The sequence below is a fragment of the Amblyomma maculatum genome, chromosome 11 (genome assembly GCF_055883805.1).
Source record: "Amblyomma maculatum isolate TAMU_Amacu chromosome 11, ASM5588380v1, whole genome shotgun sequence".
Taxonomy (NCBI): Eukaryota; Metazoa; Arthropoda; class Arachnida; order Ixodida; family Ixodidae; genus Amblyomma; species Amblyomma maculatum.
In genome coordinates this window covers 44,729,323-44,744,560 of record NC_139354.1, presented here as the reverse complement: position 1 = coordinate 44,744,560, position 15,238 = coordinate 44,729,323, and the positions used below count along the sequence as shown (strand labels likewise).

At 45.0% G+C, this 15,238-nt stretch overlaps 1 protein-coding gene across 1 annotated transcript in view; it reads left to right on the top strand.

Annotated features, from left to right (window-relative positions):
* The window catches only part of LOC146173704 (glutathione-specific gamma-glutamylcyclotransferase 1), a 35,716-nt gene extending 22,021 nt beyond the window's left edge, over positions 1 to 13,695 (top strand). Inside the window, exon 3 of the mRNA XM_084584872.1 lies at positions 10,007 to 13,695. Within this exon, the coding sequence (XP_084440998.1) occupies positions 10,007 to 10,570 (564 nt within the window). The 3' untranslated portion in view covers positions 10,571 to 13,695. The remainder of the gene's footprint in view (positions 1 to 10,006) is intronic.
* The last annotated feature ends 1,543 nt before the right edge of the window (positions 13,696 to 15,238 follow it).

Genomic DNA, 15,238 nt, shown 5'->3' with positions numbered 1-15,238 from the left:
AATTGTGTAAGACATTTACTGCAGACTTGAGTTGTATCGGACCGTATCTACTGTATCTACCGTTATATCTACCGTAATATGTAATTGGCTGTCCTTTCTCCCTATCGCTCACCTCTTTATTTTCGTCTACCGCTTCCTCACTATCTCTTTATTTTCGCCGCCCCAGTTCAGGTGCTCCAGATATCAGCAGATACTGGGGCTGGCGAACACCTTCTCCTTCCTTTTGGATATATAATAACAATAACCACATACTACTACTACTACTACATCTTAAAAGTACAGCAGATGTCGACAATGGGCCGTGGATATTGAATTTCTATATTACTCCGCTGGTCAGCGACAACAATGAACAAAATCAGTTATGGTTTGCCGTATAAAACGATCTTGGTGCATTTTTAACTTCGTCCCGTGGGGAGCTTTTTGTTTAAAGAACGGCATTGAAAAGGGCAACTTTTTGCCACAGCGGAAATCTGTGCCGCGGCTCCTGAAGACTTTGAGTTACATCCGAATATAGCTGCCACCACCATAGGAGCAAAGCTGGGTAGCGTGAAGGGAAGGTGGCGCCCACTCTCCCTCTTGCCCCCTCTTCTCAGTCTTCTTCTGTGCCTACCTGCCACCTGCTCTCGGTCGATTTCGCAAAAACAGCGCAGTGCACCTCGCCGCCGTCAAGAAGAACCCCAAACTACACAGCGTGGCGCGGAGGGGCACAGGCGGCCCATTCATTTCTCCACACCTATGCCCGTAGTACCTGACCCCCGAGCCCTATTTGGCCCCCTTTTCCTGTTCCCTTGACCTCCCTTCTTTCTTGTTGGTCGTGGGCCCGGCTCCGCGTTGTCTGGCACCCTGTGTGGGGAAGCGGGCATCAGCTGCGTTGCGGGGAGCGTCAGCCGGTGGCCAAAGGTTTGAAGGCTCCTCCTCAGGAAGTGCGGAGGAAGAAGGGAGCACGGCGTAGGGGCAGAAAGCGGGCCAGATGCGGTGGTTGCGGCTGTGAAGGTTGGGACTAGGGAGAGGGGATGCGGCAGTGTTTACAGTTTGCTGCCGAAGCTGTTTACTTCTACGCGGCCTGTTTACTTCAGTATAACTTGTGGTGTGCTCTGTGTGTGTGTGTATATATGCGTATGCGTGTGTGTATGCGTGCTTGCGTACGTGCGCGCGCGCTTGTGTGTGTGTGTGTGTGTGTGTGCGTGCGTGCGTGTGTGTGTGTGTGTGTGTGTGTGTGTGTGTGTGTGTGTGTGTGTGTGTGTGTGTGTGTGTGTGTGTGTGTGTGTGTGTGTGTGTGTGTGTGTGTGTGTGTGTGTGTGTGTGTGTGTGTGTGTGTGTGTGTGTTTTCACCGAGAATATAGTGGTGACTCGGCAATGCCCACCATTCCTGCAAATTATTTGGTACACCTTCCACGATCATCATTGTCAGTTTGGCTTTGGTCGGTTAGGGCGCCTTGAGTGTTGCAACTTAACCTACCCTCTTGTAAACAAAATCGTACGCCGTTTAAACTCTTTCAAGATACAGTTAAGTTCCACTGCTGTAGCTTGCGCATGCGCACAAGTGTAGATAGAGATGGACTGCGACTGATAAGAAGGGCCACCACATACATTGTGCTATGGAGGTACTTGATCAATAACCTAATAAACGTCTGCAAAATACTCACGTTCTACAGATAGGGCATCCATATTTATCAAAACCTAACATTCGCAAGACGCAGTTAGTTCGTTTCGGGCTGTTGACTATGGCTTTTCATACTTACCGAGATGATGGCGCCATGCTAATTAAAGAGAAGACTCCGGTACAAATGCTTATTTATTTATTTATTTATTTATTTTTTGCCAAGATTGTTCTCTATGATAGGCTGTCGGACAAGTGGGCGATTGATCACGATGAAAGAACGCAGAAAAACGAACAGGAGACCGGAGACATGTATTGCTACAAAGAAATTTATCAAAGCAAATCAATGGACCAACCAAAAGTGTAGCAAGAAAAAAAAAATGAACCTTTAACTTATCTGTTTATTGTTTTCGCGCTATATCATTGTTTTTCCAGTTGGATGCTCGTCCGGCGCAAGGCCAGCGCATATGCGCATGGCATTCTTCACAGACAGGCAACCGAGGCTTAGAACTTTCTTTTACTAAAGTAGCACCTGTGGGCAGCACTCGAACTTGGCGAAGCTTTGTGCCTTCATGCCATGTGGTGTTCATAACGCTGCCTGCTTTCGAGTTCCTTGCCTTATCCTAAACACCTGCCCCGCTGCAATGGTGCACTGCTTAAGATGCCCGACTACTGTACCCGGAGTACCCGGCATCGACCCCGATCGCCGGCGGCTCCGTTTCGATGGAGGCGAAACGGAGTGACGTCAGTGTGCTGTACGACGTCAGTACTCGTTAAAGATCCCCAGGTGGTCGAAAGTTTCGGAGTCCTTCACTACGGCTTCTCTCATAGCCTGAGTCGCTTTGGGACGTTAAACCATACAGAACAGACAAAATCATCTTAAAAACCATGCGTCAGTAAAAAGCTACCAAACCGCTCTGCTCGGGGGCTGCTATTGTAGACGTTTGGCGAAATCTGTATGCACGAGGTCCTGGAAACAACGAATTTATGGGTACGACGAACACGTAAAATCAAGTTGCCGTGGCTATAGACAAAAATGTGTGGTAAGATATACCACGTCATTGCTACTGCAATCAATTCAGCATTATCCAACCAGATATAGCGACACCATTAGAGTTGATCTCAGGTGTGGTTCTATCCTTCTGTGGGCACGTTATTTTTAGCTCCCGGGTTCTTCCTTAGAAAATGACTGGAATTTTGTTTTTGTAGTTTTCCAGCAATGACCATTGTTCTCTCGAGACGCTATTCTGCATGTGCTTGTTCACACGTCTTTTTTTCTTTCTTGCCTGATTTGTTTGCGTCTCTTTCTGAATAAATAAAGCTCTCCATTTTTCTGCTACGCGTCATTTCGCTGCTGGCGAAAAACAGAGACCTACCCTCCGTGCTTCTAAGTCCAATGCGAGGTCGAGCTGTCCTTGCGAGGCCACGCATTCGACACGACCTAGGGCTCTCCTCTGATCCGTCTGGGTGCGGTTGCGCGGCTGTTTCTTTAGCCATTAGTGTCACAGTGTATTTTATTGTTTTCTTTATATTCAGTTCGTTATATGCTTCCTTCTTTCTTTATGCTTCTTTCGTAGTGCGGCCTCTCCTTTCCTCCCTTTGTCCCCATTTCACTACGCTCTGAATCTCCTTTTTTTTGTTTGTTGTTTTCATTTTTATGTACTGGACCTCTTCCTCCCTTGTCTGGGAGGAGAATGGCCCAGATTACAAAGGGGGCGCACCCACTGCTGCTTCTTAGACCGTATGTGCCAAACTCTCGAAGGCGTCTACTATCCCCGCGTAGATAGCGTATACGGCCCGTGATCGGACGTTTAAGCCTGGGTTGCAGAGAAGGTCTCCCCTGCTTATAAGATATACCGTATCGACGCACATGTACCGTTCTTCATCAAGTCTGCGCGTTAACCACTGCAACGAAAAAAAAAAAAAATGACGAACGCCTGCTAGGACCCAAAGTAGGGCTAGAACGTTTCATTGCAAGTGAGTTTATAAAGAAAGGCTCCGTTGAAGAAGGCAGTTCTGCCAGATTTGTTCCTACCGCAGCAACACCGCTTATTGACCCATTAGCATTAATTGGGAAAGCGCTTACACAGCTGTTCAGTCGCGTCTATTCTTATCATGGAAAATAGCCCAGCGTAAGTCTTCAGAATCGGAAACAGCGCGGCGGCTGAAACTCGGAAAGGCAAAAGTGAAGCGTTTTGGGAAGAGCATAGCTTCTATGCGGGTTAATGCGGTATATGCCAATGAACGTTGCTGGAGGGTGCAGGCACCATGGAAAGAGGGTCGGCCTCCATGACTCCCTGACGTGGGGTACGAAGGACGCGGGATTCAGGATCCTCGTCTTTTAAAGGGAACAGAGAAAGGGCGGAGAAGGTTCGAAAGCATTGTGCGGGCGCGGAGGTGAGAGGTCGTGACCCGCCGACCAGCGGCCCAAGCCACCTGTTGTGTTCCGTCGTGGCGTCCCCGATCGTCTACGAGGTGCGCCCATTAATCCTCGTTCGAGACTCTGCCTGCTAGCGAAAAGGGCCGGTACTCTTATTATTACATAAATTTATGTTAGAAAGTATTTTTGTTTTGTAAGGAAATGACTTATGGGAGGTGTTTAATCTTGTTCACTGCCTGCCCATGCTTTTAAGCTCCCAAGCGTCGACATCTTCCGGCTTGAGGCCCCCTTTCGACAAACAGTACGAGTTTGCACATACTTTATGGTACGTGTCTAGGGATTCTATCTAACGCATTAGTGGTAGAGATTGAGTCTCGGAAACGTGGACCTGCTTCACGGCACGTTTATTCAGTCGTCAGGTTCACTGCAAACAACCTCGCTCTCCTTTTCTCTGTTTTTGATGTTGACCTGAGACTGACACTTGCTTTCAATTTGGTAGCATATGATAGGTGAACTTTGATATCTTTTCATACAAGCCTGTTTATTTAGGGGCCGTCGCTAGGTATGCTGCGCCTTTCTTCAACACATAACAGCAGCAGGTAACTTCAAAGCGGTTCATATTTTTTTCTTCTCAACACTCTGTATTGCATGACATCGTCGCTAGGCTGCTGTAACGACAAATGTTTCATTCAGTACGGTTTTATTTCCTCTTTTTGATCCAGTTAATTGCGCGCACCTGAAGGAAGAAACGGGAGCTCAGCGAATCGCAGTCCTCATGTTTTCTTGCGCGAACTGTACAGATAAGTGAAAACGTGACTGGAAGTCATGTGGTATACAGTTCGTCACCGTATAACTGTTGGTTCCGGCTTGACCTTCAACGGTAATAAAACGCTGCGCCGTGTTATTTTCTTGCGTACTTATGTGAATCTAGCTTGTTTTCTACCCTGATATTTCTATGGCGCTGTGAGTTGTTCAGTGACCAACGTTTACATTGAAAGTCATCCCGAATGCTCCTGCCTGCCTTCACGACGTTCTAGTTCAAGCGCCTTTACAAAGCTGACACCCGACTTGGCTTGAGAAAGCTATTAGTGTTCAGATAATTTGCTACTGTCACAAGTTTCTTTCCGGCAGATCTACCATGCGCTCGCACAATATACATTTTATTTGTTCAGGCACTCTTTTTCAGGTGAAGTTGGAAGTAAGGGGCCAGAGCCAAAATAAGCCACGTTGACCGAGTATGCAGTCTTAGAGACACGTTACGCTAGGACGACTGCAAATTCGAAACACAACAGGCGTTCACATCTCGTTGCTGCGAGAAGAGAAATAAAATTACGAGGGACTTTAGCCACTGAAGTAGTGAAAGGCGAAAAAGCCTGAGGGCGGCATTCTGCTACGCAACTGGTACTAATTAGCCATTAATTAATTGATAAGTTAGTCATTACGTACGCAATTGAATGATCCCTAATTGATTAGTCATTAATCAGTCAATTAAACGAATCGCTCAATTAGCAATTGATTATTAATTAACCAATCAGTTAGTTATTATATATTAATTAATCATCGATTGACATATGGCCATATAAGGCACGCATTCGCGCATAGTGTGGTGGTGCTCAGTGATTAGTCCAGACCTCTATGACGTCATCCAGCCTCGGCCAATCAAAGCCGCCGCAAAAGCGGGCACATTTTGTCCACGACAGCATGAGCCATTAATTTATTTATTTACCCTCAGGGCCCAAGGGCATTACAGAGGGGAGTGGAGGTGAACTAAAGAAAGTAAAACACAATACATCAATAAAATAATACAAAACTAAATGGTCATTATACAGTAAATGTTAGCGACTGCGCTCCAAGATACCAAAATACAAAAGCAGCAGCAACACAACCAAGCAGTAGAGGTTGAACAAGCAAAATCACCGGAAAACGACAGCAAAAGCATGTTAGACATTGGAGCAAAAAAGGTTAGTAACAGCTGTACTAAAAGCAATGGCATCTGTAATTTCAGCAATGGCACGAGGAAGACGATTCCAACTGTTCGAAGGCGTTTGGAATGAAGGGGTCATGACAGTATTTGGAGCCATTAAAGGCTTTCGCTTTAAAATTTCCCTGTCTGGTTGCTATTTTTCTTGCGCGTTACCTCCAGGTGTTCGCGCTGTGGCCCAGTTGGTAATATTGCGGACTGTCGTTACCTGTTATTTTTTTAGTGTATATATATCTCTTTCGTGAAGGCTCCTTGTAGGACTTCGTTTCAACATTTTTTCCAGAAGGTTTTTTCAAGATAGAGAGGAAGATTTAAAAGGAAAATAAATGTATAAGAAAGAAACATGAGCGAGGAAAACCGAAAATTCGAAGTTCGCGAATATAAATCTGAATTTATGAAGGCGTCTGGCGGGCACATTCCCCGTGCCCTTCGTATATGCAGGTAGCGGCTAGGCATGCCTTTTTTGGGTTTTTTACAGCTGCAAGGTGTAAATCTAAGCGTTCCTTTTGACGTCTTAACTGGGGCACTTTAGGAGGATTTCGTCACTTTATACTTCGACTGCATTTCGTTCTTCGCGTTCACTTCGTGTATCCCCTTTAAGCCGACCCAGGTGACGCAAAAAGCGGTGCATTGAAAAGAACCAGGAGAAGCGTATCCAACCTTCCACTAAATCACATTTGATGGCGGGGGCTTCAAGCGACCAAAATAAGCCAGTTTAAAAGATTTAAGAGCTTCTACTATGGAAAGAAAAGCAACATAGTGTTAGCTTGGAACGGAGCTCTACGCCCCTGTACGAGTCTGTAATCCCTTGACGTAATCTTCACTTTCTTGCTTTCCTGAAGCATTTTACATGAGACGCTTTCAGTTGTTCCTTTCTTCCTTGATTCTGCGCCTTTCCCCCTGACGACGTTTTTTTTTTTGTTTTTGTTTTTTTCACTGAACTTTGCAGCCCTTGTGCAAGTCGTTAAATTCGATTTGTAAAAATAATTGGATAAATATCGACCGCTTTGATTTCGTGCTTTGTATTTATCATTCCTCACGCTGAGAGTACAGAGAGGCTCTAGACTTTTATTACTCGCATTGGTTGTCTACTTGCTTTAAACATTATCATCCTTGATTCTCTGAATGCGTGGGAAAATAACTCATAAAAGCGTTTCTTATTTTTCTTCGAAATGCTTGATTTCCGTATAGATCGAGTAAGGAGGCATTGTGCGGAGTCTTTGTCCGATTGACGCATGAACAACCGCTACAAACTGCACACAAAATTAATCATGGCTGATGGAACAAAGAGAGAGAGAGAGAGAGTGTGGTATCAAAGCAAAGGAAGAGCACATTGAAGACACTGGAGCACATATAACTTTGTGAAAAGCATAAAGTAAAAATTTACATTTAGACTAGCTAATTGTTTGGAATTTTGGTCGCCAAATGCTTCGCCTGAGAACATGCACTGCTCTAGAGTTGTGGATCTCCAGCAATGCATTTGTTTAGCAATCGAGATTAATTTACCTAGAAACGCCAAACAGCAGCGGCAACAACAACAAAAAAGACACTTTTCAAGTTTGTCTATAACGAATAACTGCTTGCTGTAGATATATAACCTATGCATAATAAATAATGTATACCTTTGTAAAGGTTACAGCGCTAAAAATGCTGCGTAACCTATATATAAAAAGAAGCAACCTTTAGCATTTGTAACTTTTACTAAGGTTAAAAGTGGAAAGGTTACATCGTGTAACCTTTTAATTATAGGTATGCATCAATGTGAAATGTGCACCTTTACTAAGGTTACCCAAAGGTTACCGTGTTTAGAGTGTATTATCGCTGGGTCACTGCACTGTCAGCAGCCAAAAGCTCTCTAAGGCTCGAATGTGACACATTGAATGTTATTGTATCATATTTATCTCTATTCAACCAGAGTTTCTTATAGGAAATTTTAACCTCTGCATTGATACGCCCCCGCTACTCGCACTGCTTTGAATGACAAGCGTATAATGTCATTTTCGCTTAATGCAGCGGCTGACACCGCAGGCAATTTATGGTTAAAAAAATAAACAAACAAACAAAAAGCAGGCGCACTGCATAGAGACTCATGAGAACCAGACTTCGCGGTCTGGTCGCAGGTGCATCAACGCATATCGTTCCGCAAGTGCGTCTTCCATTTGTTTACATTGTCTTCTTCCATTCGGCACAGTCATGTGTTGCGTCATGCAGTCCCGTGGTGAGCTGGAATCAGTCAACGCTGATGGCCTGTACCGATCCATTTCTGTCCATTCTTTGCGATGAATGCTTGAAAGCCGATTCTATACTGCGTGTTCGCTCAAATTTTTCAGCGCAGAGAAGACACCGAACTCGGATCTTCCGTGGTATTGTTTGTTCAACGATCGTTCACGACTTGTTGACAGCTCGCGCAGACGGCTTGGCGAACATGCTCTTTCAAGAGCGAGGTCGTTTTCAACGTTGTTACGCTTTTTCCATATTTTTAAAATGCAGCTGCCTTGCGATTGTTCCTTTCAGGGCCATGGTCATGGACAATATTCGTGTATGTTTTTTTTTTTTTTCCTCCAGGGGTCTTTCCCAAGTTTTATTTGGAGGATGGAAACATGTTTTTCCCACTTGCGTGTGCTACAGTGTTGCAAGCTTTTCCTGTGCTCTGCATGATATCGTGGCGAGAAAATATACAAGAGAAGCTCGGAATCGAAAAAACAGCTTTCGTTACCTGCAATGAAGCTCTCTTGGATCACAACTTTGGCGCACTAACGCACATTGATATTGTTGGAACGGGGTATCCTCAAATCTATTGAACAATTGCGCTTGGCACTGGCACTTCTTTACATCGTTAAATCATTCACGAGAGCTAAATTTATCGCTCTCAATAACATTATTTTAGAGAAACGAGAATAAAACTTTATTAAACATTTCGTAGAAGTCGTCTAACTGATGCAAAGAGTGATGAGGGTGTGCAATGGCAGCTGCTCACGCGTGGATACTTTAGTGAGCAGATATTTTAGACACACAGTTATAGAAAGGCGAGCTGACGTTGGCGGTGGAAGTTGGTTGAGAGTTAACAGTCACGTGGACGAAAGGAAGCGAGGCAGTTACAACTGAACTATACTGGGGTTCCGTACGCCATTTAGGGTCTGCGAGAGGCTGAAATGTCTGGCGGTCCTTGCACTGGACTATGTGGCTGCTGTACTAGATCGAAATCGCGATTTTTTTTTTCCATCGTAACATTTACAGAAAATTAATGCATAGATATTTGCCCTCGTGAGGCGATTGTTTTAATCACATCGGCTTTTCGAAATCAACATTTCTGTCCCCTTACATAATTCCGCTTGTCTACCGCGAGGATGATAGCGGGGTTCTGCGAGTGACAGATGTTGCGATTGGCACGCAATTTGAAAGTACCAAAGAATAAAATGGTTAAGTCACTCAATTAGGTAACGTCAAGGATGTGATGTCAAGCAACCTGAAGTAGAGCCGAAAAAGGCCAAAGGAAGTGATTGGCGTGCAATTTGAAAGTACCAAAGACTAACATGCATCAACAATAAATTAATTAATGTCACGTAGAGAATGTGACGTCACGCAACCAGAAGTAGAGCTGAAAAAGGGCATAGGAAGGGATTGGCGTGCAATTTGAAAGTACCAAAGAATAACCACAAGCAACCAACAGCAGCATCCGTGCTTTCGTTTTATTCCAATGCAGATTCTGCAGTGCTCTTTAATTTTTATTTCCTGGTTTTCTCTCTTAGCGATGAACGAAATAGTAGCCTCACGGAATAAGCATGTTTTATGCTACATCATTGCACATGTTTTGTACATGTGTTCTTTTTGTCTTGGAGTGTCCTGCTCTATATCATTACAGCGTTGGCACAGGCCAAAAACAGTTGAGCTTAGTTTATTGAGCCTTATAGGACATTTGAATTCATGCTGTTCTCACCGTCTGCTGAACGTCACTTGAATCTCTTCATTTAAGACAAGTTGCTTTTATTATAACAAGCGAAATTCTCATCTGTGCCCTTTCTTTCTGTCTTCTTTTCTCGTCTAGGGCCAGGTGTGGGGTCGAGCTTTCCTCCTCCGTGACGACGACGCGAGTTCGCGCGCCTCGCTGAGCTACCTGGACGAGCGCGAGGCCCAACTGGGCGGCTACTCAGTGCGTTTCGTGCAGTTTCGGCCAAGGGACCCTCGAGAAGATCCCTTTCCCGCACTCGTGTACATCGCCACCCCGAGCAACCCTCTTTACCTGGGCCCCGCCAGCCACGTCCAGCTGGCCGACGAAGTGCTGGCCGCCAAAGGATTCTGCGGCGCTAACGCCGAGTACGTGCTCAAGTTGGCCCGCTTCATGAGGGAAGAAGTGCCGGACGCCTGGGACGAACACCTGTTCACGCTTGAATCCGTGGTGAAGACCAGGCTCAAAGATTCCTGGAACCTTCTACAAGAGATGAGCGCCTACGAGGCTCCCGTGTCATCATTGCAACAGCAAAGGTTGTCACTGTCCTCAGACGATGAAGACCAAGATGACGGTGACGTAGCTAGAGGAGCGGCAATGGCCGTAAGCAACGACTTCGCCTCTCAAGTGCCTTCCAGGAAGTTGAGGTGCCTGAACATATGATCTGCTAATACAGTCTGCAGCCCTGATACTCGTCCTTCATCGGTCCTCACACTGCGATCTCGTCGCATGACGTCCAAGAAGGACTTCAGAATGTAAAGATGGAATCGCGTCAGCTGAACGACATTGTCTGTGGCTCTCTCACTCCCGCTATCAGAGGCCGGTTGGGGACCAAGACAGAAATGTGGATTGGTGCACTGTTCTGGCTGTATGAGAACGCCGACCAAGCAGTGGCTGCACGTATAGATATATTTCGCCGTCCAAAGAGGGGGGGGGGGGGGGGGGGCAAAGTGCATGGCTCTGAACGTCTCGTATAGCAGTATATGAATGGCTTGTCAAGGACATTCCAACGCCAGCCGTCGACCTTGTATCATTTCACTGATGTTTTGAGTGACCACGTCTTGATGAGTATCACGTTAAGGTGCATTCTTTTTAACTCAACATAGTTAAAGGCATCGTTCTGCAGAAATATTCCGGCTTCATCTTTGTCAGCGGTGTGACAGAAAACGAGCATGCCCCTGACAGGTGACAGGCGATATTGGGCAAATAACATGGAGTGCATTGTTAACGGGTGATGTTGCGCCAAAAGTAGAGTACACATGACATGGCCGAGGCTGAGATAAAGATTAAATCCGGAACCTCTGGATTCCGTGTCATATACACCGTATTCTCATAGGACACGCAGATACCTTCGTATACAGCTTGCTAAGCGGGGCTTTATACCTATATATGGTGGTCTTTAATATGGTGAGGCAACTGGCGACTGTTTGCTATCCAGTATGTGTGATATGACTGAGATTCGACTCAATTTAATTATTAATTTAACGAGGTGTAGTGGTTAAGAAAACAGAAATGATCGCGTACTAGAATACGCAAGCGCAGCAGCATACGGGATCCATTCATGCGGTCGTCAATCCTTTAGAGGCTGAGTTTAAGTGTCCTGTGAACTTTTTTCTTCTTTTTTTCTTAAACGAAGAAGGAATCTATTTAGTGGGCGGAATATTGCAGTGCTTAATATACTTTCTTCCTATAGAAGTAAGCGAAATCTATACGGCCCTGGGAATTGACTAGCTACAGACAGAAGTTTTCCCTGGGCTGCAGTCATCCTTTTAGGGAGTTTCGGCGAAAAATGTCTACTACACTGTCTTAAGCCGCTCACTTGGTGCTGGGGTTTTGTTAACTTGGCATCCCAATATGCTACGATTCCGGTGTTGAGTTATCAGTGTTGAATGTTAATTAGCCAACAAAAAAGGCATTTCCTGCGTAAGAAATGCGCCGCCCTACGGAATATTTTCGCATTGCACAACATCACCATGCATGTATTGCTGAAAAACAAAATGCGGCGCGATACTATCGAGGCCGCCTCACACTTTCAAATGGTATTTTGTTTTTACATTTTTCCTTGACTGGCTCGCACTATACTGCGCCGCGATTCTATCATTACGAAATGTGAGACCCCATATTGCATGAGGATAGGCTGTAACCAAAGAGCACATGAGCCAACAGAAGTAAAACGCTACTAAAAATAAATGTATCATTATACTCATCGCACTTTGCTTAGAATGGCGAAAAAACTCTCGTTTTCTCAATGTATTCGCCACAATCCTGGTGGCTATAAATGCCAAGTTCTATTTTCTTGCGGTAGTCTTGGTAAGATCTTACCTTAGCCCTTGAAATTAAGCTACTCGGACTTTTGAGGCAGTTAGCGTATGATTATCCAGGGGGATGAACTCACGAAATATTCTAACCTTATGTTTTGGCTGGCTACCGGCCGATATCAGTTTCTTCGCGTCTTGGTTATATTATGTGAAAGGCAAAAATTCACGAAAAGCTTTTTCTTTTTCACAAAAAATTGCACTCTGCCGACAGCGTATAGCTGACGTAGAGGCACATATCCGTCGTCTCGGCATTTAATCAATCGACCTGAAACTGGTTTCAGGTTTCAGGTCCAGAGCATACCAAGTTGCCTAAAAAGTTATATATTCGTTGCTCCACCTTATGTCTCTGTCATGTCATTAGACCAGCGCTGACAAAAGTGACAACGTCCCCTTAATAATCTCCCGCTTAACCTTAATCGAGGTATGTGCCATTAGAAAACCAGATCAACCCTTACCAGTTATGAAGCCGGTGTAGCTCACAATTTTTTTTCTCAAGAACTGCTTACGATTAGTTTTTCTCTCGCAGAAGTTGGGAACAATTTGCATATAACCGAAGTTCCTATTAAGACGATGGATATTCTTGTGTGATGTGTTTGCTTCGTGACAGATTATTTATTACGCCTTCTATCCTCCGATAAGGATGAGGTCTACGTTTCCCTAAATGTCTCGCAATGCTCTGAATGGAATGATCTCATCCGTCCACAATAACATTGGCGTCTGCAAGAAATACTGTTTTTTTTTTTTTTGCTACGTTCAAATTGAGCGGAATAATTTTGCACAAGCGGGGCTCTAATTTATGGGATTCTTCACAAACCGACATTATATATCTTGTAGTGTTCTTCGCAGTTTTCGTCTTGGTCACGTTATCCTCTACGCCACACTTTTCCTTGAGTTTAGGAAGGTATGCTGGTGTGGGTGACATTAATTCGCTCAGGCACACCCTATTTAAGGTGCACGGTATTTCTCAGTGCACATAAGCGAATGTCAGCACTACTCACGTGAGCTGTTCAAGTGTCTTGCACGACGTGCCAGTTTGTTATTAGAGAGATTTAGCTTACCTTGATCCACGATCCGCCACCGTGACTCTCTACCGCGCGTGGGCGGGGCGCTCAAGCTGATTGGTCCCGACGCGGCAGGTCTGTGTGCCGGCATCCAGTATGTGGCGCCATCTATCGGCGTCAAGGGGATCTGGGCATGCGCAGCGGAACGCGCGGTGGCGGATCACGGTAGCGGATCGCGGACCACGGTAAGCTAAAACTCTCCATTACTTCCGTGTGATGCCGGTGTGCACGATGCAAGGATCGTGGTGACGCGTGTCGGGCTTGGTTTTACTATTCTCTGCTTTTGTCGGACTGCCTTCTGTGATAAACCTCTGTTCCTTCTCACTGGCGGCTTTGTGGGGCATGCTTGTGCAAGTGCCTCGTTGTGGAGGCATAATCAAACGCTGTAATATTTAATAAATGCCGATGCAAAGAATCAATGTCATGCCTGTGCTTTTTCTTGCCTCACCGCGCATATTGTTGCGCGTGCTGTGGCACCAAGCGTGATTAAGCCGTTGATGTTTCAACGAACCAAGCCTGTTCGATCGCAAAGCTCGCGCAGGTTTTCAGACTGAAGCGAAATTTGTTTGGGGCAATTTGATTTTCGTCGTTCAATTGTGAGGAAGCAATTGTGACAATACGAGGTGAGAAAGAATTATGCCTAGCACAGACTAGCTCGTCCTCATCTAACCAGCTATAACATGCTACCATGCAGCTATAGTGCAAACCGAAGAAGCCGACCTTACCCCAGCAGCTATGAGCAGTAATTTCAGAGATTTCTTTATTGAGTGCGCGGTAGAACTAGGCGGTAGGATAGTTGAAGACGTTATCGGTAAAGTATCTAAGGAGACGAAAGATTTGACCGAGAAACGCCAAAGTATGAAAGCCTCCAACCCAAAAGACTGGATAGAACTGGCAGAGATATCAAAGATAGTCAAAAGTGCACAGTGGTCGACATAAGGAAGTATAACGTGGGGAAAATTGAGCATGCTATAAAGAATGGTCGTAGACTGAAAGCGGCGAGGAAGATATTGGGCATACGCAAAACTCAGATGCATGTGCTAAGTGACATGGCGGACAAGGTCATTTCTAATATGGACAACACAATAAATGTAGCCGAGGAGTTCTATATAGCAGCCGAAGTAGTCAGGACAATAATGAGGTTGGCAGTAGTGAAGAGCAATCAGTCGTCTCGCAAGTAATGAAGGGCGAGGCTAAGAAAGCTTTAGAAGCTATGAAAAGGGGGAAACAAGGGGGGCCACACTGTTTGCGCAATGTCTGATGACATCGAAGGTACCGGAATTGTGGAAGAACGCTAACATTATCTTAATTGATAGGAAATAGCTAGGGCGCTAAGGACCTGAAAAATTACAGACCAAACAGCTTGCTATCCGTTACGTACAAGGTGTTTACTAAGGAAATATAGGACTAGGACCACCTTATACACTTCCATCAATAAAAAAAAAATCGGGCAGTGTTCCGGAAACAGTACTCTACTATCGATCATATCCATACTATCTACCAGGTGATAGAAAAGGGTTCGGAATGAAACCAGCCCATATGAATAGCATTCATTGACTACGAGAAAGCATTTGACTCAATAGAAACCTTAGCCAGTCCTGCAGGCATTGCGAGATCAGGGTGTAGGTGAGTTTTATGTGAAAATACTGGAAGATATCTATAGTGGCTGCACAGCAACCATAGTTCTGCATAAAGAAAGTAACAAAATACCCATAAAGAAAGGTGTTAGGCAAGGAGACACGGTCTCCCCTGTACTATTCACAGCTTTCTTAGAGGAAATATTCAAAGAATTGGAATGGGGGCAGTTAGCGATAAGGGTTGATGGGGAATACCTAAGCAATCTACGATTCGCTGATGTCACTGCCTTGTTAACTATGACTCAAGGGACCAACTTCAACAATGGTCAATGACCTAGAAAGTAAAAGCTGAAAGGTAGGCCTAAAGAATAATAT